This window comes from Schistocerca serialis, chromosome 2, assembly GCF_023864345.2.
Source record: "Schistocerca serialis cubense isolate TAMUIC-IGC-003099 chromosome 2, iqSchSeri2.2, whole genome shotgun sequence".
Lineage (NCBI taxonomy): Eukaryota > Metazoa > Arthropoda > Insecta > Orthoptera > Acrididae > Schistocerca > Schistocerca serialis.
This window is the reverse complement of record NC_064639.1, coordinates 198,694,503-198,720,106: the sequence shown is the minus strand read 5'-3', so window position 1 is coordinate 198,720,106 and position 25,604 is coordinate 198,694,503. Positions and strand designations below refer to the sequence as shown.

At 40.3% G+C, this 25,604-nt stretch overlaps 1 protein-coding gene across 2 annotated transcripts in view; it reads right to left on the bottom strand.

Annotated features, from left to right (window-relative positions):
• Positions 1–25,604, bottom strand: part of LOC126456936 (uncharacterized) — a 144,339-nt gene that overhangs the window by 52,597 nt on the left and 66,138 nt on the right. For both annotated transcript variants that reach the window (XM_050092872.1, XM_050092873.1), the window contains exons 7-10: positions 15,874–16,064; positions 14,562–14,725; positions 11,666–11,841; positions 7,680–7,836 (exon numbers count right to left, since the gene is read on the bottom strand). In XM_050092872.1, coding sequence (XP_049948829.1) covers positions 7,680–7,836; positions 11,666–11,841; positions 14,562–14,725; positions 15,874–16,064 — 688 coding nt within the window. The remainder of the gene's footprint in view (positions 1–7,679; positions 7,837–11,665; positions 11,842–14,561; positions 14,726–15,873; positions 16,065–25,604) is intronic.

Below are 25,604 nucleotides of genomic sequence, written 5' to 3'. Positions count from 1 at the left end.
AAACATTATTTCAACAACAAAACAACTGAAATCATGCTGTGAAGTGAAGTGTGTGCAGCATTTTCCTTGCATCTTACAATAAAGAAAATGGGTTTATCAGAACATTGCAGCAGACTGTATATCCAAATGCACTCTCCTGACAGATTTCAAATGTGTATCAGAGTGAGGTTGAACCTAGGCATTTGTTTCTCATGGATAATACTCTGCTCTACAAATCATCTAAGCAGGTAAGGAATATGAATTTAATGCTTCATTACATTGTATCTCTTGCAAGTTTTTCAAACTATATACAACCTTTATTGCATGCCTCACTGAACTGGTTTCTCTATGAGGAAATGTGTGAGGCTGAAGCCTAAGTGGAATGAAATTTTCACTTTTTGGCAGATAGCACACTTGGTGTAACCTTCATGAGTGTGACTATCTGGTAGAGGCTCACCACTGAAGACAAAGATTCTAGCTGTAGTCCTGGTCTGCCCCACAATCGTAACAGATAAAAACAGATTTGCTGAAATGCATACATGTACATTTCTATTTTCCTTGCTTTTTCATTATTAGGAAAAAGATAGGTGGGAGGGGTGGGGGGGGGGGGGGGGGAGAGGAGTAGTAGTAGGCTTAGGAAATTTGATTCCATGCTGTGATATAGCATTTGTGCCTCAGAAAATTTCGTTACACAATATCTTAAATGAGATTCATCCCAAAGTCAATTTCACTTTAGTAATGGAGTGAGGTCAGTCTCCCGTAACTAGATACAGTGATCTACAGAAGATCTGACAGTACTCCAGGGCATGGAGTGTATAGAAAGCTCACGAACACAAGTTGGTATTTAGATGCAACTTCACACTGCCATCCAGCCCAGAAGCAATCAGTGTTCAAAACAGTCCCTTCACGTACCGTCTGTACCAATGACAATAATGGCTCGAAATCGAAAATGGGGTTCTTAAAGGAGACAATGAAGGCCAACAGCTACTATAGCTTGTCCATAGACAGGGCTTTCAAATGAAATATTATTAATTATGCTTATACTGAGTGTCAAATAAAAAACTGTCTTTTCCAGTCCCTAACCAATTTTCATCTATTTTATCAGAAAATCTAAAAATTTTGTTGATATACAAGAACATAATGGAGCCTATACTCAGAATTAAAATGAAAAATAATAAGACAAGGAGATGGACTATCCCACTCCTTTTCAACTGTGTCTTGGAAAAGGTCATTCGAGAGTGGAGAAAGTTGTTAGCCCAAGAAGAAACAAATGAAGAGCAGTTCAGACTTGGTCCTAAGACTAAAATGGTGTACATTGACTGCTCGGCCTATGCAGATGACCTGGCCATGTTTGCTAACAACATAGAGTCAGCAGTCAACAAGATCAATAGGCTGTCAGAAATTGCTGAAAAAAATTGGACTCCAGATCTCTATTCAAAAGACAAAATATACGACGAACACCTGTGATGGACCTGAATGGAACACCATCAATCTGGGAAAAATCAGACTAGTTAAAAATTTCAGGTATGTTGGTGAAGTCATCCAGGAGAATGGATTAGAAGGACAAGCAGTTAATGTCAGGATGAGGAAGTTAGACCAGGCATACCAACTGATAAAGAATACCAATAACAAAAAGTCTATGAGTATTGGGGGCAAGTTTCGACATTGTAATACAGTTTTAAAACCTGAGGGCTTATATGTGTTGGAAACTTTGACCACGAATAGACAAGGCGAAGCTGAGCAGCTGAAAAAGCGAGAGCGTAGGATATTAAGGAAAATCCTAAGTAATAGATGAGCTGATGGACAATGGTGAATGAGAGCAAATGAGGACTTGTACAGCAAGACAGAACCTATCACAACATCCATTAAGAAGACGATTGTTATGTTACGTCATCTCATGAGGATGGACAGTGACTGACTTACAAAAAGAATATGGATTTTCGTCCAATCTAAGAACACGATGTAGTGGTTAATAAAAAAAGAAAATAGAGAAGAGAGACCGTGAAAAAGGGAAAGAATGAAAAGCAAATCGGACTTTGTATTACAGAAAAGCTATCGGACTTCGTTATTCGGAAAAGCTATTGTTGGGGTGGTCCTTGTGGCGTTTTTGAGCAAAAGTTAAACCAATTTCCACTACAAAAATTATTGAAAAAGAACAGAGAATAACAAAATGTAACTGACAGGGGGAAATGGCGTAGCTTAGAGTTCATTCTTTACCAGGTTAACATGTCTTCTTTCGTGCGGCATCCAGGTCATCAAAAATCTCCTTCAATTCTGCGTGAAAAGTTTGCTCCGAAATCTTGTGATCGTCCAGGAATCACTAATTTATACCAATTAAAATCATCTTCATACTGTATGCAATTTAATTTACTTTGCTACTCTCCATCCTCCGAATTTCATAACAACGTCCACAATGTCTACACATTAATAAGTTTTTTCGTCTTAATCAGATCACGTCTGCCTTAAGCTTCGGCTATCAAGAGACAATAAAAAACGGATAGAAAAACAAAAAAGAGTTACAATTTTAGTATTTTCTCTGCAGTCGGGCGCTCATACCGCTGCGACGGCACAATTCATGTCTGAGGGAACGAGAGCAGCGTGGTGAAATTCAAAGTCCCGCTACAATGAGGCCGAGATGGTTCGAAGAATGTGAAAAAGATCTTAGACAGATGGGTACCTCAGAGAGAAAAATTCCTGACAAGAACAAATTTAGAAGATTGGTGAACAACTACCAAGGTTTTAAAATGGAATCAACATCCAAAAGATGGAGAAGACCTTTGTCTTGAAGAGCATAAACAGATACTTCTTGGTGGGCTCAAAAGATCAGATTCCCATTACATTCAATCACTGATGCTCTGCCACCAGACATAGCATTTTAAAGACTGAGCCACGATGACAGAGGATCAGACACTGCTTATTTCCCATACACAAACTGTATTGTCAGGTCATTTTTATAAAATTGGCAGGTGCTCACAAAAAAGTCAACACACGGATTCTGCAGTCTCTGATGCAGTGTGCACACATCACATTACAATCTGGCAGTCTGCACATAATGTCCTCCACACTAGCCAGCAACGGCCACGCCTGGTTGGCTGGGCTGTTTCGTTGGACTGGGTAAGGGGAGAGGAAGGGGCAGGGTAAGGAAGATGGTAGGAAATGCTGAAACAGCTGCAGCGGGCAGTAAATGCAGCTCTGCACTGAGTCATGCAGAAGGCAAGCATATGCCTCTGCTGAAAAGCAAATCGAGTACTGTGCCTATTCCAGGGTTTTTTGGCAAAATGGAAAAATTCCCCAAGTTTTCCAGAACAAAAAAAAAGTCTCTAAGTTTTCACGGTTTTCCAGGGTGTGAGACATCTTGTAAAAAGAAAGATGAAGTATTGTCTTCTCTCTCTCCTAGGTTACCATTTGTTTCTACAATTACTGACCAAGTCAGCAGAAGTCTATGATAAAATGGTGTACAGAAGTAAATGAACTTTTCCCAACACAAAACGGACACCCCAGATTCCCTCATCACTGCGGGAGTCTATGAAGTGACATGAGACTAAGGCAAAGTGTATATATGTGAATGAAAATAAAAATAATTATTAAACAGCATTAACACCTCATGCGGTTTACACAAAGTGTGAAATCTATGGTAACAGAACAGCAGGAAAACTATGGCCAAGACAACAAATTTAACAATATTCATATGCTAGCCAAGGACAGCAACAGTTACAGAAGTAAAGTCAGAGAAGTGGTTGAGATTTCTAAGAACAAATGTGATTTAAATAGGAAAGATACCTATATGCTTCCAACTTTGTGAATCCTACCAGCTTTGTGACCTCCCACCATCGAGGAAGTTAATACGCAGTTATGGAAGCAAGGAATACAAATGATCTGGAAGCCACTTTTGCAACACATCGATAATGCTTCGATAAAACATTTCCCCTCTCTTGCTCTGCCTATTTTGCTTCTTATACAATGACAGTGGCCAACCAATAGTAGCCAGAATAGCTCCACTTCTTTAGAATAAGTGTAAAAAAGCTCACTCTTTTAGGTGTATGCAATACTGCTCTTTGACAGTGTTCAGCTAACCAAAAACACTAGGAAATCCAAAAGAAGATGCCAGACGAGATGTCAAAACACTGATTGTGTAGAAAGAAAATGAAGAGGAAATGGACACAGCCTAATGACCCACATTTTATCTTCAACGACAATGGTCCCGAGAGCTGCAGACTTACATCACGATTAAAATTTTCCATTTCTAACCTAGAGCTACGAATCACTGACTATGAGAAAGAAAGATTGAAGAAAAACCCAGCAGGCAAGATGAAGTACATTACAATGATGAACGGTAATACATAACATATGAGACTGACGAATACCAATCAAATTCTCAAGGAAATGTATAATATGGAACTAAAATACTGTAGACTCAAAGGACACCAAAGACTGAGATTTATCACATGGTGAAGACTGGTGTACATATGACAGAAAACAACTGTCCCAGCACAGAATAGGAAGCAACATACAAAGTTAACAGTTGGTGGAAAGGCTTATTAAGCCAACTTTTCAAACAGATAAAAATACATAGAAATTAATCAAATGCTGTTTACAAACGATGAAATGTGAACCAAATACATAACAATATGGTGCTAATATTCAAACTATAGCAAGGACCTAATAATTTATTTAAAATGTGGAGACAGTTTTACAAATGGGACCAAAGCTTGGATGCTAACAAAGCCTTGTACATTTGTTAACTTAATAAAGGTTTGTTGTAACACATGAAGTACAAATTATTTTGATGGGTAGCAACATTTGAATAAATGCATTTTGTATTAACACAACACTTTTTCAATAAACAACAATTCCAATTCCTGGAGATCATGAATTTATGAACCTTGTGAGACTGAGCACAATTAAGGAGCCAGTGAAAGAACATTGCAGCTTGGGTGGGGATTCAGTGATTGAGATGAGAAGGAGCATCTGCTGGATTTCCATATGGTGTGAGCGAGGACTGTGTACATCTTGGATGCTTCCTTTCTTCACAAACTTTAACCTCAGTTTTCTCAAAGTTGGCAAAATTTGGTTTCAGGTATCTTCCCAGTACTGTCGAGGGTGATCTTGCAGAAGTTATTGCTTCAGCTTTATTATCAGAAATTTTCCTTTTTATGTAAAGGGAACATTTGAAGTCATTAGACTGGTAAATAATTACAGTGGTCCTGTCAGTCTTACAGAGATTTGCAATTTGTTCAAGTGACTTGTCCCAATATTAGATAGGTTGTGTTCTCGCTTAATGTACAGCTGCCCTCTTGTCAGAATGTAAAATTAACTCCATTAAAACACAGTGTTTTTGAAATACAATATGTAGGTCTTTTCTCCAGAGCACAAGGCACTGAGTCAGAGGAAAATGTCCTGTACAGAGATTGGTCTATATTGTTTTGCACTAACTGTGTGTCCAGAAGATGGAATGGCATGAGTCAACAGCTGATTTCCTTGCCTGTGGGCAGCTTATTGACCATCATTTCCATTCACTCTCCATATTTCTTGATGCTCCGGCTCAACAATGAGGTAAGGGCACACAGCACAATTTTTGATTGTTAAATGCGCCATATCTATAGATAAACTTTCTAATTTCAATTTCTCTGATTTCACTGTGGGCAATTTAAAACCAGAATTTCTGTCGAACTCTCCAGCCTGTAATTATTATTCACAAATGATATATGGTTGCTCAAAGAAGGATAAAAAAAAAAAAAAAAAAAAAAGAAACCAATATAGGGATAAGAAACTCTGGACAGGAAGACATTCTCAGAAAGCCATGCGTAAAGCTGTTTGAGGATATTGCACCTTCAAGTATTATTTTAAAAGCTTTTTTAAAAAATAAAATGTGAAATAAAAACTCTTATGTGACATTTGCACATGGCCTGCTGAATGACTGCCCCCCAAAACGCCACTAAAATCATCTTTTAACACTGTTACTGGTATTACCTACAATTGTATTATCTAACTTCTTTGTCTGTTTTTACTTAACGTGGCTTCTTTGTCACCAAGCTCTTTGATGTACAATCTGTGTAAATGTTTTATTCATTATTTATGACCATTTACGTAATTGTAATTAATCTATGGATGTATTTTCAAAAGTAATATGCTGTAACATAATGGAAATGTTAAAAATTTTGTTGTAATACTGGTTCATGCATAAGGCATGTAGGTTTGCAATCCCGTAAAACATGGAGGGAAGCCCCTCGGCAATGAAACAGCTTGGTGGGAATAGAAAAGGTGGATCTGGTGATTCAACTGCATGGCTCCTTAGTGGTAAGAGTCGCCGGTGGCCAGCAGGCCGAATATTCGCATCTTGTGAACTGAAAGACGCAAGAAGAACTTCAGCAATATATAATACAGCCTCATATGCGCAAGTAATTTGGCTAATTATTCATGGCTTACTTTGGTTAGCTCTTTAATACAAAATTCTGATGCTCAGAAGAGAATTCTCAGAGCTTGTTACACAGCAACACCCATGGACAGCTTTGCCACCTTTTTTGAATACCCACAGGAGATCAGCACTGCCACCACCTTCATCTCAAATTACCAACTGAGTTCTGTATAACTGCATGGACCAGTGATGCAATTTCTTTTTCAATAATACATTTGTGTTTTGTAAACTTTCTATTGAGCCCCGTATTTTATCCCTCGTTGGTTACCTAGGCAGGGTCCAATTCCAAGTTCTGTGATACTTCCAAAGCAGTTGCCTTCTTTAACAAAAGTTAATAAACTCTGTGGGGTTGTAAAGCACATAATTATTTAGTGAGCAAAAGTTTTGAAATACTTCACACAATTTCTCCTCTTGTGTAGTTCATGTCAAGCCACTGGTTCATTACTTATTAAACTGCACTACTGCCTTGTATCTTACGAGCAAAACAGAATTTCAGTATCAGATTAAGTCAGTCCCAATAGTGAACTTTGTTTATGGATCGTGCTGGTACTTGGTATAATTTTGCCTAATTAGTCTGGCAACCATTTCCTTTCACAAAATTGCAGTTTACTTAATTACTAATAGAGCCTTGGTTCGATTCCCATTTATTCTGTTACTGTTTCCTTTCAATAGAAATCTTTAGAGAAACAAAACCAATCCGATACCTTTCCATACATACAGTCATGGTCACAAATTAAAACCCGTTCACAGTAGTAATGTTATCAGTCTGTTGCCAATTCAGTAATAGCCAGTAGTGATATAAAATGAGTAGCTGTATAAATTCCAGGACCCAGACACAGTGGTAGTCGACCAACTCCCTCGAGGTCTGTCTCTCACAGTTAGTGAAGGAAATTATATGAAAACTACTTGTACATGGATGGGCCTTCCCACTGCCAGGAGGAGAATTAGCTTCTTTACAAGAATCAAGGCATTGTCCTGTTTTATAAACAAGTTTCTTCACTACATGTTATAGTGTAATTATTCATGACCTAGTGATATGTCACAGATGATGTCAACTCCAGCACCTGCACTGAGAAAGGACAGTTGTAGACCTCATCATTTGAAGAACTATATTTCCAACCATTCACCTCAGTGATCACTCACAAGTTGCAAAAGGCTAGATCCTGGGTGACAGTAATACTCGTTTAAATTCAAGAGGAGATTTACCAGCATACCATAATGACATAATCTGTATGTGAGCTCTATTGTTATGAAAATATTACATAAAAATGCTCTGGTCCCTCACCTTCTGGGTCTTCCTTTTCTGATTTGTTTGGAAGCACATTGTCTAAACTAATTCCAACATATGCTAGTCTTTTACGCCTTAGTTCTTCATTTTCACGGCGTTTCAGTTTGCTATCAAGATCTTTTAAACTTTCTTGGAGGTTACCAAGTAATGTAGCCTAAAACAGAACAATTTCACGGATTATTTTTGTTAGTTACATTTCTATAGGTTATTAATACACTATGTCGTAATGACATAAGAACATAAATCACTGAATCACCATTTAAATTGAGCTAAACAAACATTTACAAGAAAAGATGTGATCAGACATTACACATTGGCTTTAGCAAGAGAACACCCTTCATATTTATATTTTTATGTTGGTGGTGTACTTGTATGCTGACTACACAGTACCTGACTAACTGTGCTGTCTAACTGTTTAATCCCTTGCATAATGATAAATTACTTTATGCTGAGTTTGGTCGTATAGATTCCTTAGCAGAATTGGACAAAATGTTGCATGTAGTTCAACTGGCTAGCTAGCAAACCATATGATTAATGAAACTCATGCGGCATTTTGTAGTGTGGATGGGAGTGTTCTGATTAAAATGATTAAAAACACAATGTGCCTGTACCTCCCCACCCTCCTCCATAAAAACACACACACACACACACACACACACACACACACACACACACACACACAGTAAATCTAAAAAATAAATCAAAAACAAAGATTCCATGACTTACCAAACGGGAAAGCGCTGGTAGATAGGCACAATAAAACAAACAAACACACACACAAATTTTCAAGCTTTCGCAACCAACGGTTGCTTCGTCAGGAAAGAGGGAAGGAGAGGGAAAGCTGAAAGGATGTGGGTTTTAAGGGAGAGGGTAAGGAGCCATTCCAATCCCTGTCCTTTTTTCCCCAAGGTAGTCTTTCCGCTCCCGAGATTGGAATGACTCCTTACCCTCTCCCCTAAAACCCACATCCTTTCATCTTTCCCTCTCCTTCCCTCTTTCCTGACGAAGCAACCGTTGGTTGCGAAAGCTTGAAATTCTGTGTGTTTTTGTTTTATTGTGCCTATCTACCAGCACTTTCCCGTTTGGTAAGTCATGGAATCTTTGTTTTTAATATATTTTTCCCATGTGGAATGTTTGTTTCTATTTTATTTATATCATTAAAAAATAAATCACTTAGACAACACTACAAGGAAAGACAATTATCAGTCCTATAGAGGAATTATTGGACAGCAGCAAGGTCTATAACACAAAGTGTTAATGATTTTGCCTCATTAAATGAACTATTCTTAATCTATTTAACGAGGTACAGCCTTCTACACCTACAAAATGCCAGCTGAGTTTCATTAGTAATTCAGTTATCATGGCGATATCTTTACAAGATTGAACTGCTATCAAAATTTAGTGCAATTTTGGCAAAGAAAGCAATCTGACCAAACTCAGCCTAAATGGGTCCCCGATCATGCTACAGAATAGATAGTGCACTGTGTCAAGCACCGCGTAGTTAGCATACAAGTACACTGTTGTTGTTGTGGTCTCCAGTCCAGAGACTGGTTTGATGCAGCTCTCCATGCCACTCTATCCTGTGCAAGCTGCTTCATCTCCCAGTACCTACTTCCTTTTGAATCTGCTTAGTGTATTCATCTCTTGGTCTCCCTCTACGATTTTTACCCTCCATGCTGCCCTCCAGTACTAAATTGGTAATCCCTTGATGCCTCAGAACATGTCCTACCAACCGATCCCTTCTTCTAGTCAAGTTGTGCCACATAATTCTCTTCTCCCCAATTCTAATCAATACCTCCTCATTAGTTATGTGATCTTCCCATCTAATCTTCAGCATTATTCTGTAGCACAACATTTCAAAATCTTCTATCCTCTTCTTGTCCAAACTATTTATTGTCCATGTTTTACTTCCATACATGGCAACAGTCCACACAAATACTTTCAGAAACGACTTCCTGACACTTAAATCTATACTCGATGTTAACAAATCTCTCTTCTTCAGAAACGCTTTCCTTGCCATTGCCAGTCTACATTTTACATTCTCTCTACTTCAACCATCATCAGTTATTTTGTTCCCCAAATAACAAAACTCATCTACTACTTTAAGTGTCTCATTTCCTAATCTAATTCCCTGTCCGCCCCCGGTAGCTGAATGGTCAGCGTGACTGATTGTCAATCCTCTGGACCCGGGTTCGATTCCCGGCTGGGTCGGAGAATTTTCTTCGCCCAGGGACTGGCTGTAGTGCTGTACTCATCATCATCTTATCACCCTAATCGACTGTGGGTCGCCGAAGTGGCGTCAAATTGAAAGACCGGTACCTGGCGAACGGTATGCCCGACGGGGGGCCCTAGTCATACAGTTAAATAAATCTAATTCCCTCAGCATAACCCGACTTAATTCGACTACATTCCATTATCCTCGTTTTGCTTTTGTTGATGTTCTTCTTATATCCACCTTTCAAGACACTGTCCATTCCGTTCAACTGCTCTTCTAGGTCTTTTGCTGTCTCTGACAGAATTACAATGTCATCGGCGAACCTCAAAGTTTTTATTTCTTCTCCATGGATTTTAATTCCTGCTCCAAATTTTTCTTTTGTTTCCTTTATTACTTGCTCAATATACAAATTGAATAACATCAGGGATAGGCTACAACCCTGTCTCACTCCCTTCCCAACCACTGCTTCCCTTTCATGCCCCTCGACTCTTATAACAGCCATCTGGTTTCTGTACAAATTGTAAATAGCCTTTCGCTCCCTGTATTTGACGCCTACTACCTTCAGAATTTGAAAGAGCGTATTCCAGTCAACAATGTCAAAAGCTTTCTCTAAGTCTACAAATTCTAGAAACATAGGTTTGCTTTGCTCAATTTATCTTCTAAGGTAAGTCATAGGGTCAGTATTGCCTCAGTTGTTCCAACATTTCTATGGAATCCAAACTGATCTTCCCCGAGGTTGGCTTCTACCAGTACAAGTACACAGTGCGAGTACACTACCAACACAAAAAATTAAAAATGAATTTCACCATGAAAATTTTTAACTAGATCAGTTGATCAATTTGTAATTAACAACTTTTAAACAAACAAAGGAAAATCTAGGATGTAATACTGACAGTATTATGAAAAAGGATAGAGTGCTACTTACCAAATAGTCGAGATGTTGAGTCACAGACAGGCACAATGTAAGACTGTTAAACAAGTAAGCTCTTTCTGAATTAGACAACAAACACACATTCAGCAGATCCAACTTGCACAGTCTCTAGCTGCCAATGCAAGGCTCAGAGTCTGGTCTCGGCAGCCAGAGAGTGCTGCATTTGCGTGAATGTATGTGTGTATGTTGTCTAATACAGAAGAAGAGCTTTTGGCCGAAAGCTTACTTGTTTAGCAGTCCTTTTTGATTTGCCTGTTTGCAACTCAACATCTCTGCTTAAGTAGCACTCTATCCTTCCCATAATATTGTCATAAATTTAAAACACATTTATATAAGATATCCAGTATAACTACCATTATTTTAAATAATGGTTTCCCAGAGGATTTCTGAGATGTGATATTAAATTCCTGGTAACTATGATAATACTACAAACATTTTACAAGAATGCCTTAATAAATGTAAGGAACTTTTATAACCAACACTAGGGATGTGCAACACAGACAGCATTATATTTTTCAACATTTTCTAAACAACTATACCAATAAAAACTACAGACTAATGAAACATTAACATTCCTTGCAAATAAATAAATAAATTTACAGTGCAGCTTAAAACAAGAAGAAGAAGAAGAAGAAGAAGACAAAAATGAACAGTAATGACAAAAATATTAAGACTAATTATTTGTGATCAAGCGAGGAATTCCAGGGAGGTATCTGCGCGTGAACCATTTCTGAGTGTCTGCAAAGCCGCATACCATATCATAATTCTCTTTTTATCCACATAATGCCAGGTATTATTTTAAAGAATTGTTTTATTTCTCTACTGTAAACTACTTACATGTTCACAAGGTGGACAGAACCAGTCACCTTCAGGAATTACAAGTAGCGCAGGTCTGAGACAAGATCCATGCCAACCAGAATCACATTTATCACAAAGCAGAATCCATTCAGGATGATCACTTTTGCCACATTTTTGGCAAGCATGTTTATCTTCCAGTTCTTCAGTTTCAGTATCTAAAAAATGTATTACAGATAAATTACTAGAACAAAAGACTCTAGTACAGCAAAATAAAAGTTATGAATTACAAAGTTTAGTTGGAACATGGTACATACTTCATACGCCACCTTACTATGTTTTATTCTCACAAGAGGAATACTGAATTTTAGACTCTCAAACAAGAACATGTAATTTCAAAAATAACTACACAAAAAGACTTGCTGGTCATTTCAAATGTTTTTAGTTTCTTTGGCTTCAAAATTTCTCAATTTGGTCAATTAAAATTAGCAGCCAGCAAACCAACAACCTTCTCAACAATCATAAAATCCTAAAATGAACACCTATTTAATATGCTGGATGAAAATCTTTGGCAACCAAAATAGCCTGAATCTCCCTACGGGTTGTTTCCAATGAAACTATATATCGCTTCTCACAAAGCAGCTGTTATAATTCCTTGAGGGGTGATGGTTTTAGGATAGCAATAGAAAGTGGAGAAACCCTAATTACGGTATAATCTGAAGTACCCTCTATTATGCACTTCTACTAGACTGCCGTCTCCACAAGAAGGTTTACTTACATTATTTACAATGATTAACTACAAGAAATGAGAATTATAGTGAGTCTACAAACTGAAGAGTAAGCAGATGAGTACCCACTCTCTACCCAGCTTCATCACAAGGAGCACCTATAGGCTGCTTCACAAGGTTATAATGACCCTTTCAAAGCACCCTTTAAATCGGTCTCCACACAGTGCACAGACCTGCCTTTGGAGTGTTCATTTTTAAACAAATGCATTAAATTGATATGGAATACAGAATTAGTAATTACTATAACAAACAGAATAATCACACATGAATGGAATCTGCATAAACCAGTATCTGCTGTGCTGCACTGCTAGATGGTACACTGATTCTTAGTCATCCTGTACAGCAGTTGCAACATTTTTCCTGGAAAGGTCATTACCCACATTCTTCAGTTTACAGATGAATTATGGTATGGAGGAAACCACACAACCAAACAAAACGACATTGCAGTTTTTTTTTTTTAAATGTAGAGATGGATTAAACCTTTGTAGCTGAAAAGAAAATGACAGGTTGGTTGGTTGTTTTGGGGAAGGAGACCAGACAGCGTGGTCATCGGTCTCATCGGATTAGGGAAGGATGGGGAAGGAAGTTGGCCGTGCCCTTTCAGAGGAACCATCCCGGCATTTGCCTGGAGTGATTTAGGGAAATCACGGAAAACCTAAATCAGGATGGCCAGACGCGGGATTGAACCGCCGTCCTCCCGAAAAATGACAGGCTGATAACAACAACAGGGTGTATACATGGACAGGGAAATAAAATTCCCAGATATTTCCCAGTTGAAAATACACTTTCTCCCAGGTGAAAATACACTTTTGCTGTGTTAAGTGACAGTATACTTCTCTTCAGCACTGTAAAATCCTTTGAATGTTTATGGTTTTATACACTGACGTAGAATTTCCCAGCACTTTAGAAAACGAAACTCAGGGGGAAAAACACGTTTTGGAAAGATCTTTGATGTACAGCAGCATGTACGCTGCATATTATCGTGTTACGAAGGTATAAATTCAAAGGTATAAATTCGAATTCCACCAAACACCATATGTTACTTTCCGAAGCATTGAAATCGAAATTGCGACATGCTTTGTAAGCCACTCACAGCTCATGTCACGTAATCTCGCCAGTTGATGACAGCATAGGACACGTGATGTAGTCAGCCAATAGCAAGATCACTGTAAAGGAGCACGAACACACAAATAAGAAAAGTTGATGGTTTAAATTAATATACGTAGTGTTGCTACAAGAAAAGCAAAGCTTTCACTCATAATATTGCTCTTGAAGATTAAGAAGCTGCAAGAGAAGCTAAGCTTCCTCATATAATGTTTATCTTTTTTGCACGTTACACTTTAAGATACATCAGTAGTTTTTAATAACGATGTAAATCTCTGATTTCCTGGTCTCGAAGTTCTTCTAGATGGTCTTCCTCAAAGAGTAGTTTTTTAAATGAGAGTCAAAGGCTCTGTGATTTAAGAAATTCGTCGTACATTCTCGTACATAGTTCATCTTGCATAAAACGAAATTTACTTTGAAAGTAATGCTTTTCAAACCACCATTCGCGGTATTTTCCCATGACCTGTTAGAAATTGGTTCGTTTCAGCAGTTCCACAGAGAGCCAGATAACAGGCGTCACTGCACTTGTGCAGTTATGATGACGCAGGAAGCCTGTACGTTCGTACATGTAAAACATTAAAAGATCTTTCATTATGTCATAAAAGAAACAAGAAATCGGAGGATACTTCAAGAGCATCGGAATTTTGTGAACCATATTAAAATGCATAATTCGGCTTAAAGTGCACATTCGTATGTCCAGATTCGGATGTAAATTTTCTTGAGTACGAGTACTGCATTATCTCATGTTTGATTCTTTATTATGGCATAATGCCATATGAGCTAGAAGACGGAAAACATGCACTTTAAATGCAGCGAACAGTTGAAAGTAGCCAACAGTGTGAAATTAAATACTTTGTTTCAACTAAATTGAATGCCTTGGCAGAAAAGATTAATAAAATTAATAAGTAGCAAGAAACCTATCAGTGCAACAAAACAATAGCTAAAGTATCTCAAAATCTATTTAACTAATCATCAACATCTGGAATCTAATTTATGATATTCACTAACTAGCATTTCATGAATAGGCATACAGCAAATATTATTACCCTTCCGTGCAGTTCTGGCCCTGCGCAAGGGAAGGTCTTCTGTAGCGCCCTCCTCTAGGTCGGATTCTGGGGAAAATTCATGATCTGATTTGAACACAAGCTCGGGTTCTTCCTCCTCTTCTTCCTCTTCAGTCTGTAACAACTCTTCTTCTTCTGCAGATGAACTGTAAATTGTATTCAAAAATTAACCCCAAAGTCCATCATTTGAAGCTCATACCATCAACACAGTACTTATAACCAATTAAGGTGTACCACTTATATCACAAACTTCTTCAAGTTACTAAGCAATAAAATCTTTACAGTGTCTAGTTTAAAGAGATCAGTACAGCAAAAGGACAGAACAGTTACATCATCAAAAAAATATTGGAATGTTGAAATGAAGACATAAGAAATATGCCTCTGTTTACATCACTCCAGATCATTAATATAAAGAGGTATGACCTCCCTCTCCCTCCCTCCCCCCCCCCCCCCCCCTCTCCCTTTCTCTTTCTAATTTTTGTTTGGGAAAAAAAGACAGCCTGCTAAAATTTACAAAATTTTCAGTTTTTGAGCTAACCAGTATTGGGAAATAAACTTTCCATACAAAGACAGAGATCTTTCTATTACTTTGAGGTTACAAAATCAAAAAATAAGAACAGACACTATGTCGAATCTGCAGCTGTAATAAACCTTATGTAAGCTGACGGTAGAGGGGGAGAAAGGAAAGGAAAGGAATGGAAAGGAACTCATGATGTCGGCTGCATTGAGACTTTATGTGAAGTAAGTGGTACCAAGTGAAAATTTATAATGGACCGGGATTCAAACCAGGGATCTCCACCTTGCTGGGCAGCGCGTTAATCACTGCACCACCTGTACACAGCATTTATCACAGCTGTGTGGACTACATTGGTATACCCCTCAGCCGTATCACATTCCCACCCTGCACCACCTGTCTGCAGCCCCCATTCAAGTCCTTCATTCTCGCTACTTTAAGATTCCTGATGGAGGTTGAACATGATTGTGCATTTGCACTAAAGGTGGTGGATTCATAGCCCATTGAGGCAATTCAATTATATGAATGCGTAATGTCTGTTCTTTTGGATGCGTTCGAAAGAACAGACCCCATGCAGAATCTGCAGCTGTAATACATATTACGTAAATTGAAGGCGGAAGGGGGGGGCCTGACTCCACATAATGTCCCAATGCAGCTGACATCATTAGAGACTTCTGTTTCCTTTCCTTTCTCCCTCTTCAAACTTAAATTTACATAATATCTTAAAGTTAAGGCTATTGGCAGAAATGTTATTTTAAAAGGAAGAAGCCTTTCATTTACCTCGATTCTGATGAAGACTGCCATGGGTTATTTTCATTAAATCTTGCTAATCCATATTTCTTCTTGCGTTTCTTCTTCTTGTTGGTCTTCTGTTGCTGTTGTGGCTGCAGTGACTGTTGCTGTTTTCCTTTCCTTTTTGAAGTAGAAGCATCAGCATGGTCGCCCGTAGTATAATCTTCATCAGAATCAGTCTGTTAAATAGCAAATTATAAGACTCTCACTTATTATTATAAAAAGAGAATGCTTTTCACTAATACTGTCAATTTTTCTAGAAATTTTGAGATATATAATGTAAAGTTTGACCTCACAAAAAATAAAACATTATTACAAGCAATAAAATGGAAATTAAATACGATAAATACATGCATTATAATTTGCTTTAGTTTCTTTACAGTTATGTTTTGAAGCAGAGGACACGCTCTCATCAAATAAATGAGGCAGGACCTTTGTTACCAATCATCGATGAAAACAACTGGAATAAGGCTGACACAGAACATAATCAATCATTTTTTTAACATTTTAAGTTTCTTGGTTTTCCCTGTAATGGATCAAGGAACAATGAGACTGTAATGCATAATTCTAAGGATCTACAGCAATCTGTCACTCCTAAAATAACTGGCTGTTGCAACTCCTCCCTCAGTAATATTTAGTTTCTGGATCAGAACAAGAAGAAATGGAAAGAATTAAAATGCTGTTCCAGTCCTTATTGCAAAATAGATAAACATGAACTAATATTAACGTGAACTAATAATATTTGTAACTGACAAAGGCACAACAAAAAAGAAGTTACACACCTGAAATGGTAGCAAACATAAAAAGGCATGTTGTTACCTTCAGTCCAGAGGCTGATTTGATACAGCTCTCCATGGGAGTCTAACCTGTACAAGCTGCTTCATCTTTGCTTGGCTATTACAACCTGCATACTCTTGAATCTACTTACCGTAGTCAAGGCTAAGTCTCTCCCCTGACAACTACGCCCCCCCCCCTCCTCCTCCCCACCTATCACCCATTCCCCACTGCCCCTTCCGTCCATTACCAAACTGAGCACTGAAGATTCTGAATAAGGGCATTACCAGCATCAGATATTGAGTGCCTGCTGTGCAAAATGGGGAGCTGTTGTGTGCTCATATGAGCCATCATTACTAGCACCTGACAGAGTGTGAAAGGTGCCTCACTGTGGGTACCCATTTGGCAGGCTGGTCAAATTGTGCAGTATACAGATATGTGGGGCATTCAGATACGACAGTGGTCCTACGTTGGACTGCATGAGAATATTACACCAGACATACCAATCATTAAGGTTCTGGTTGACCACATCTGGCCACCATATGGTAGGATCATTTTATTGTGCACTGAGCCATCATAACCCCTTCACATCTGCACCTACCACACGAGAACGAGTAATGGACTCCCTGCAACATTCTGTGTCATCTCACATCATTAGTCAGAGACTAACAGCAGCTGGACTAGGAAATTACTGTCCAATGCTTAGGCTGCCATTAACACCACAACACAAACAGCCACAGCTGGAGTGGCACTGTGAATGGCAGCACGGACTGCTGATAAATGGTGTCGCATTGTGTTCAGCAATGAATTGCAGTTCTGCACTGCAGTTTTTAAACAGAAAAATGCCCTTCCATACATGGCACATCACTTATTTTGCTGCCCAAATATCAAAGCCCATTAAACTTTCAGTATCTCATTTCCAAAACCCAATTTCCTTCACCTCGCTCATTAAAGACATAAAATATATTGCCTGATAAAACTGTAAAATTCGGGGGGCAGGTGGAGGGGAGGGGGGGGGGGGGCATTATACTGAGTAGTAGGAGGAATAGGAGGAAGAGGAGACTGACGGAGGGGTGAAGAAAAGTAAAAAATAAGAACATGCAAGGTGGGAGGCAAAGACCCGACAGACATGAGAGAGAAACTGTGGAATGTCATTGAAAGGCTGGGTCACCATGATTCAAACTAAACTGTATGATACTCATACAAAAGAAAGAAAATAGTATTCCCTTTATTACACAATTCTGCCCTCAGGATTAGACTCCACAACTGTTATGCCAAAGCAGTGAACTCCTTATGTTAAACTCTGAAGTATGATTTAAATCCTCAAGCAAGGTCATCAGTCCCTTGATTAAAAGAAAATTCAGCTGAAGTTAGTGACGTCAGCCAGAAATTTGACAGAATGATGACAGTGTATGAGAGGGGTAACAAAGAGGCACTTTACGTAATCTTGATGCCAGAACTAAGAAATAATTTAAATAGAAGTAAAAGTATATGGGTCAGGGTAGTATATAGGTCAGAGTATAAATGATGGCTCCTCCAGGCCTCATCTGTGGCGAGAGACCCTCCCACAGCCGTCCCACACCTGATCTGTTATAGACAAAAGTGTTAAAGATGGGAACAGCACACATTATTCACAAGAGTGCTAGCTGTCAAGGGGGATGGGGGGTGAGAGTACACACTTTTAGACATTTCCAATGCACTCAAGATTTATTGTCGTAACAGTCCATATGGAACACATGAAATGATCACAGTTACAGATCATTAGCACAAGCAGTTCTGACGTACTAGGTATCGATCCCTGCTGAAACACCCATATAAATACACGATGTGGCCTCTGCAGGCGGCAATGCAGGCACTGACTCTGGCATTCAGTCAGTTGTACAAATGGTGAATACTGTCCTGGTATACTTTTTCCACAGGTGCTGGACCTGTTCACGCAGTTCTGTAAGAGTTGCTGGACAGCAAGTCACACAAGTCACTTCTTGTCCCATTACATCCCATACGTGCTCGATTGGAGACAAGTTTGGAGAGCGTGCTTGCCAAGGAAGTTGCTGTACATCTTCCAGAGCATGTTGAGTTTCACGGGCAGTGTGTGGGCGAGCATTAACCTGTCAGAACAGCACATCACCTTCCTGTTCCGAAAACAACAAAAGAATGGGTCTAACAACATTCTGCACATACCAAGCACTGATTAGCGTCCCTTCCAGAAATGCCAAAGGTGAACAAGAGTTGTAGCTTATCACACCAAGAGCATAAGGCCAGAGATGGGGCCAGTGCGTCTTGGACGAATGCACTCTATGAGACAGAACTCACCAGACCTACGTCGTACAAACAAGTGATCATCACTTGCGTGCAGGCAGAATCTGCTTTCATCGCTGAAGAATCTGGCACACCATTCCATCTTCCAACTGATCCTCTGACGGCACCAGTCAAGCCATGCACATCGATGCTGTAGCGTGAGTAGTAGTCTCACTGCTAATAACCAGTTCGCAACAGTTCATGTTTATACATCTGGGTTCAACAGCACTCTTATCTGAGGTGCAGTGGCTATACAATCTACCACTGCTGCCCTTACAATATGACAAGCCTGGAGAGCACCTGTGCTGCGTGGACATCCAGAACCTCATCTCCGGAGAATGTTAACGTGACAACTGATACCAGCATCGTTGCACAACTGACACACCATATCCAATTTGAATCACAATTCTTCAAAAGGACCATTCTGCCACTTGGAAGGCCACAATTTGACCCCCTTCAAACTCACTCAGTTAGCCATAGGAAGCACGAGTGTGTATCCTTGGCATGGTTGCTTCACACTTCTACACCACACTGAGCCTTCTGTCTGTGAACATTCCCTACTAAAGGGTAGACAAGATGGTGTTCTGGTAGCTATGCCACTATGGTACCTGTTGGCAGACAATGTTGAAACCATTATCAGTACATCCACTAACCCCAGGTGGCATATTCTAGCACCGGATTAAAATCGACATCATCTTTCCAGTGTAGTAATTGCTTTTCTTTTTCTTCATGGCAATGTAGTGTGTGGCAAAAAAGGGACTAGCCATATCCAAAAGCAATTAAAATAGTGAAAGAAGGATGACCAAGCCAGTTCACAAAAGGAGGGAGCACTGAGAATCTGCCAGACCCATCATGTGCCAGGAGATGCTTCAGTCCCAATCACCTTGCCCCTGGCCAGAAAGTGGTTTAAAATGTTATATTTGGGAATAAAAACCATTTTTAGTGAGAAAAAAAGAATCAGCTCACTATCCACAAGTCATCACCAATGTTAGAGGCAGAGACTCTAGAAGGCCACACTCAGCATGGAGAGCCAGGAGGGTACACTCCACCAGGATCTCAGCTACTGTCTGTAAAACTCCACAACCACACAATGGCTTGTTACATAAAATAAAACTATGGGTCATTCTTATATAACCAATGTGGAGGATAGTATTCCTTCTACGAGGAAGGAAGCAGTAGTCTCCTTGGTAGTCTGAAGTTTATTAAAGGTGACAGTAGCCCACCAGCTCATCTCTGAGTATGGAGAGATCTTATTTGCACCTGCAAATCCACACCAGTGATTGTCAAAGCAAATGTTGGGCAAGTAATCACTCCTCTAACTGAACAGTTGGCCAGTTCATTTCCCAGGAAGCCACCAAATTACTTGGGGACAACTGAACATGTAATAAGACTGTCAGAGAACAACATGAGTAGCAGATACCACAAGGTGACAAGAGTAATATTGATCATAGCCTGGAGACTGATCATTGGGTCACTAGAAATTAAAACACAGCTGACGGATGTCTGTTTAATGAAAAAGGGACTCAACATACCTATCAGGCATACAGTAAAAACATATGTAGTTCCTGATTCACAGATGTACAAGCAAACGGTTTTAGAGTGATCAGTGTAAATTAAGGTACCACCCTGATGTGTAAGTGTGAGTACACCGAGTGTTGTGTTGCTATGTGTGTGTACTTAAGTCAACTGCAAACTATTTCAGCATAGGCCAGCCACTAGAGGCCACCTGTAGGAAGTGTGCACACAGTAGCATCTCCACCGTGCTGTTTAATGGTGACTAATGATTATATACAAATGAAGCAGTGCTCACATACTCTCTTGATGTTCTTTTAGCTTGAACCGCTCACATCAGTTGTTGTGTCTATTGCTTGTGTTGTACATTCTGTGTAATTATTTTGTCTTGTTACGTGAGGAGTCACAAAAGGCTTATTTCCGTTATTGTTCAGAGGTTTATGAATGAACTCATATTTGTGTTACATCAGTTTCATGTATTACTTTGCTACTACACACCTGGTGATGATTTTGGAATGGTTTCAGAATGTGCAGTTTTTAAGTGCTGTTTCAACAGGTTTAGTCATTATGGATGCTGTGTTACCGATCCCGCTTGAACAGCTTACTTCGACAGTGACCATTAACAGACAGAGTACCATTCAACCACCATTATCCACCCACTTGTCCTCTGTATGATGATTCAGCTGAGAATTAGAAAGCTTAAGAGAACACTGAGACAGCATTTTTTGGCTTTCAATGTGAAAGACTCGAATTTGTGCAAAGCCTTATTCCTCTCATGCATTCCACCTAAGGTATAGCAATTACTGTGTCAGCTTGCCCCTTTACAAGAACCAGTAGCTCTTACTTTTGATCACATGTGCAGTTTATTATCCAACCAATATTGCAAACAAATGCATGTCATAGCTTTGCGAGTTGAATTCTACCGATATGCAAGAAACCCAACCAGTCGTACATGGTCTGGGCAGCTGAACTTGACGGTGCTCAGGCTACAGGTCGAAACAGGTGCTGCAGTGACATTACTGAATTCTGACACCTATGTGAATTTAGGCTCGCCATCGTCTGCACCAGTCACGTGGAAGCTTTCAATTATAACAAACAGAACATTGTGCTGTTGGGACAATTTATGGAATCTGCCTCTTACAAGTCAGTGGTTTGTTCCATTACATTTTTGGTGCCTGATGATGCTGATGTTGAAAACTTATTCGGGATGGACATGTTTAGGGCATCTGGACTTTCTATCACTGATGCAGTTCACCTTGTGTCCGATCAAGTACCATATTCTCAATAGGAAATGCTGTGTGAGGAGTTTACAGACTTGTTTTAGAAGGTGCTGGGTGTGTTACAAATTTTTCTGTCCATATTTCTTTGAAATCCACAGCTTCGCCTCATTTTTGTCATGCACATCCTATTCCTGTCACCCTTAAAGATCAAGTGGAAGTAGAATTGGTCAGACTTCAATCTCTAAGGGTTGTGCAACCTGTTGCGGCTAATGAATGGTTGTCTCTGCTGGTTGTAGTTTGCAAGCTGTCACAGAAACTTTGGCTCTGCTGTGACTTCAGTACGATTGTCTACATGCAATCAATCATGGATACATATCCTCACTCAAGCCAAGAAGAACTGTTGGCAAAAATATCGGGAGGCCAGTACTTTTCTGAAACTGATTTGTTTGAAGCTTCTCTGCAGGTTACTGCGGACAAAAGAGTCTCGGCGGGTTCTCGTTTTGAACATTCCTCTTGGTCTCTATCAATATTTGTGCCTTCCTTTTGGGGTGGCTAGTGTCCCTGCTATTTTCCAACAATTTTTAGAACATCTGAGTATGTTTGTCCCAGGTTCTATTAATTATCTGGATGATATTGTTGTCAGGGGTTCCTCCATGGCCCATCACTTGAAAAATTTGCATGCTCTGATTTCTGTCTTAAAATCCATAGGCTTACACTATAACCTCTCGAAATCTCAGTTTTTTCAACCGTCTACTGTTTATTTTGGGTGCACGGTCTGGCAGGATGGGGTTCGCCCTCTACCAGACCACACCTCCGCTGTTATGTCTATGCCTTTCCCCTCATCCATGAAGGAGCCTCAGGCTTTCCTAGGTATGATAGCCTACTGTCATAAATTCCTGTCGGGGGCGGCCACATTGTCCCACCCGTTGCATGCCTTGTTACACAAGAATGTACCTTTTTGCTTGAGCTCGGTTTGCGAACATGCTTTTCAAATGTTGAAAACCAAACTACTTTCGGACCCTCATTTAGCTACGTTCTCTCCGAACCAGCATGTAGTTTTGGCAACTGACCCCTTACAGTACGGCCTCAGTGCAGTCGTAGCGCACTGATACGCCAACAGCTCTGTGCAGTCTTAGCACACAAATATGCCAACAGCTCTAAATGACCTGTTGCTTTCACTTCTAAATCCCTCACTGTGGCCCAGCAGTGTTACTCTCAGGTGAAGAAAACAGGCTCTTGACCACAGTTCATGTTTTTTAGTATGGTTCCAAGTTCCACCTTGTTACTGACCATAAACCCTTGGTTTCCTTGTTAAACCCTCAAACTTCCTTGCCTGACTAGGTGGCACATCACCTAAAACACTGGGTGCTGTTATTGTCTTGCTACAATTATGAAATTCAGTTTCAACCAACGTCTCAACATGTCAATGCAGAAGCCTTGTCCTGCCTTTCTGTGGGTCCTGATCCTGACTTTGATTGTGAAGAATTGCTTTGCTTCCCTCTTGATATTGAAATGCAGGCCACAGTTGAGGGTTTCCCAATTACGAGCTCGTGCACAGCAGCTGCCATTTTTGCTGGCAAGGTTCTCCACAAAGTGGTTCGATTTGTTCAAATTGGTTAGCCTGATAAACTACGGGTCGAGCTTCAGACCCCCTGCGTAACTATTTTTCCTTACAACACTGTTTCTGTTTTTGATGGTGGTTTACTACTGTCCATGGAAGACCTCTCTCCCAGAGAGCCGTGTTATGGTGCAAGGTTCTACACCTTCTCTACCAGGGCTATTGGGGAGTTTCGTGTACTAAACTGTTAGCTACAGATATGTTTTTTGGCCAGAGATTGATGGCGAAGTTGACTGTTTTGTCATGACTTGTGAGCGGCGTGCCCAACAATAGGCAGCTTCCAAGGCGTCTCTGTCCCCCTGGTCCGGAACACACCAGCCATGGGAATGCATTAATGTAGACTTTACAGGTCCCTTCTTGAATTCCTATTGGCTCTTGATTGTGAATGAATTTTCCTCATTTCCTTACATTCTCTGATGTGCGATGATGTCAGCAGAAGTTACAATTCATTAGCTTTTGAGGTATTTTTTCCCCCCCTATTGAGGGGTTGCCTTGTACCTTATATTCCGATGATGAGGCCCAGCTTGTTTTCCACACCTTACATTTGTTTTGTTCCTGACACGGCATTCATGATGTTATGACTCCACAATTCCATCCTCAATTAAATGATAAGGCAGAATGACCAGTGCACACATTCAAGGCCCAAATGAAAAAGTTTTTTGTGGATTCTTTGCAGGACAATGCCCTTCGCTGTTTTCTGAGCACCTATCATTTTGTGCTATGGGGGAGAAGAGCCCGGCTGAGTTGCTTCGTGCCCAGCAGCCATGCATGCTCCTCCACTTTCTACAGCCTGCGACACAGTTGCTGCAGTCAGTTTCGTCCAGTCGTTTTGCACCAGGCTCGCTGGTGTGGGTGTGGGTGTGAGGGTTTGGTCGCCGGCCTAAGTGGATACTGGCCACTGTTGTCTGCCTCTCTGATCAGTTATGTCCCCGCTTGGTGTTGGAAGCTACCGATTCATGGGTATGGTCCCCATCACCACAACCCGCCCCACTGCCCTCTACTTCAAGCCCGTTGTTGCCTACTGTGTAGGTGCCCCCATTCCACTGGCTGCCTCCTCCAAGAGCGGTGCCCTCGGGTACCAGCTTCCAAGCACCAGTACTCTCTGGTCTTGGGTCCACTGTTGTAGCCTGCTGTTCAGACAGGGGCACCTCCACTGACCCCCTTGCCATCATCGCCTCAGCCTTCGTCACTGGTGGGTTCAGCCCTGTCTCCTCCGCACTAGGATCTGCCTGCTGATGATGATCATACAGAGATGGCAATGGCACTGACATTCCTGATCTGTCATGAGGTGCCGCACAGGCCCATCACCCTTGGGCATGCCTATGTCTCCACGTGTTCCAGCCCTATGCTACACTGCCCACCTGGCACACTGTCCCGTCCCCATCATCACCAGCTGCTACCGCTCTGGATCCAATGGATGTGTCTCTCGTCAGGCTGCTGGCGTCTCCTCCATTGCTTAGGTGGTCTCTTGTACAACAGGAGGTGTGCTGTATTCTGCTACTAGTGCATGTGCGTGTTAGTATGACTGTGGTGAGTGTAGTGTCACCGCATGTGAATACTTAAATCAATCACCATCTGTGACAGAGCAGGTCGGCCTCTAGAGACCACTTATAGGAAGCGTGCACACAGCACAGTCTCCGCTGCACTGTCTGCTGACTCATGTCCATACATGCACACAGCAGTGCTAACTCACTCCAACTATATTCCTTAAGTCTGTAATGTTCACATCAGTTGTTCTGTGTATCACTTATGTTACACCTTCTTTTGTCTTGTTATGTGGGTAGTCATGAGAGGCTTACTTCCGTTATTGTTCACAGGTTTATGAATTAAACTACATTTGTGGTTCTTGGATTGGTTCCATGTGTTACTTGGTCACTCCAATGACTACGTGCAATGTGGATTGTAAGGTCTTCAGCAAAAACCAATGCCTTGATAGTAATACCATCATGATGAAAGAGATCCAGAATAGTCATTATTCTTTGGTAGCCCAGTAGGCTATGCAACTCGGCCGACATCTGGGATGAAGCAGCACACCTGCCAAAGGAGGAAACATAGTACTCCCAGCATTTCTACCTACTGCATTTACTGATATGGTGAGCCATTGTAGCCTATGATGGTCAAGTTTGTTGATTTATTAAATAATTTGGTGAGTCAACAAAAATTGATGACTAGTAGCAGTTTCCGAAAAATCTTTCCCTATGTCTTCAATCTTATTATGCACAACTGGGGTGCTTTTGAGCAGCTTGTGAATTTTTTGCTTCCTGCAAAATCAATTATTACCAAGAGCTGAGGCATAT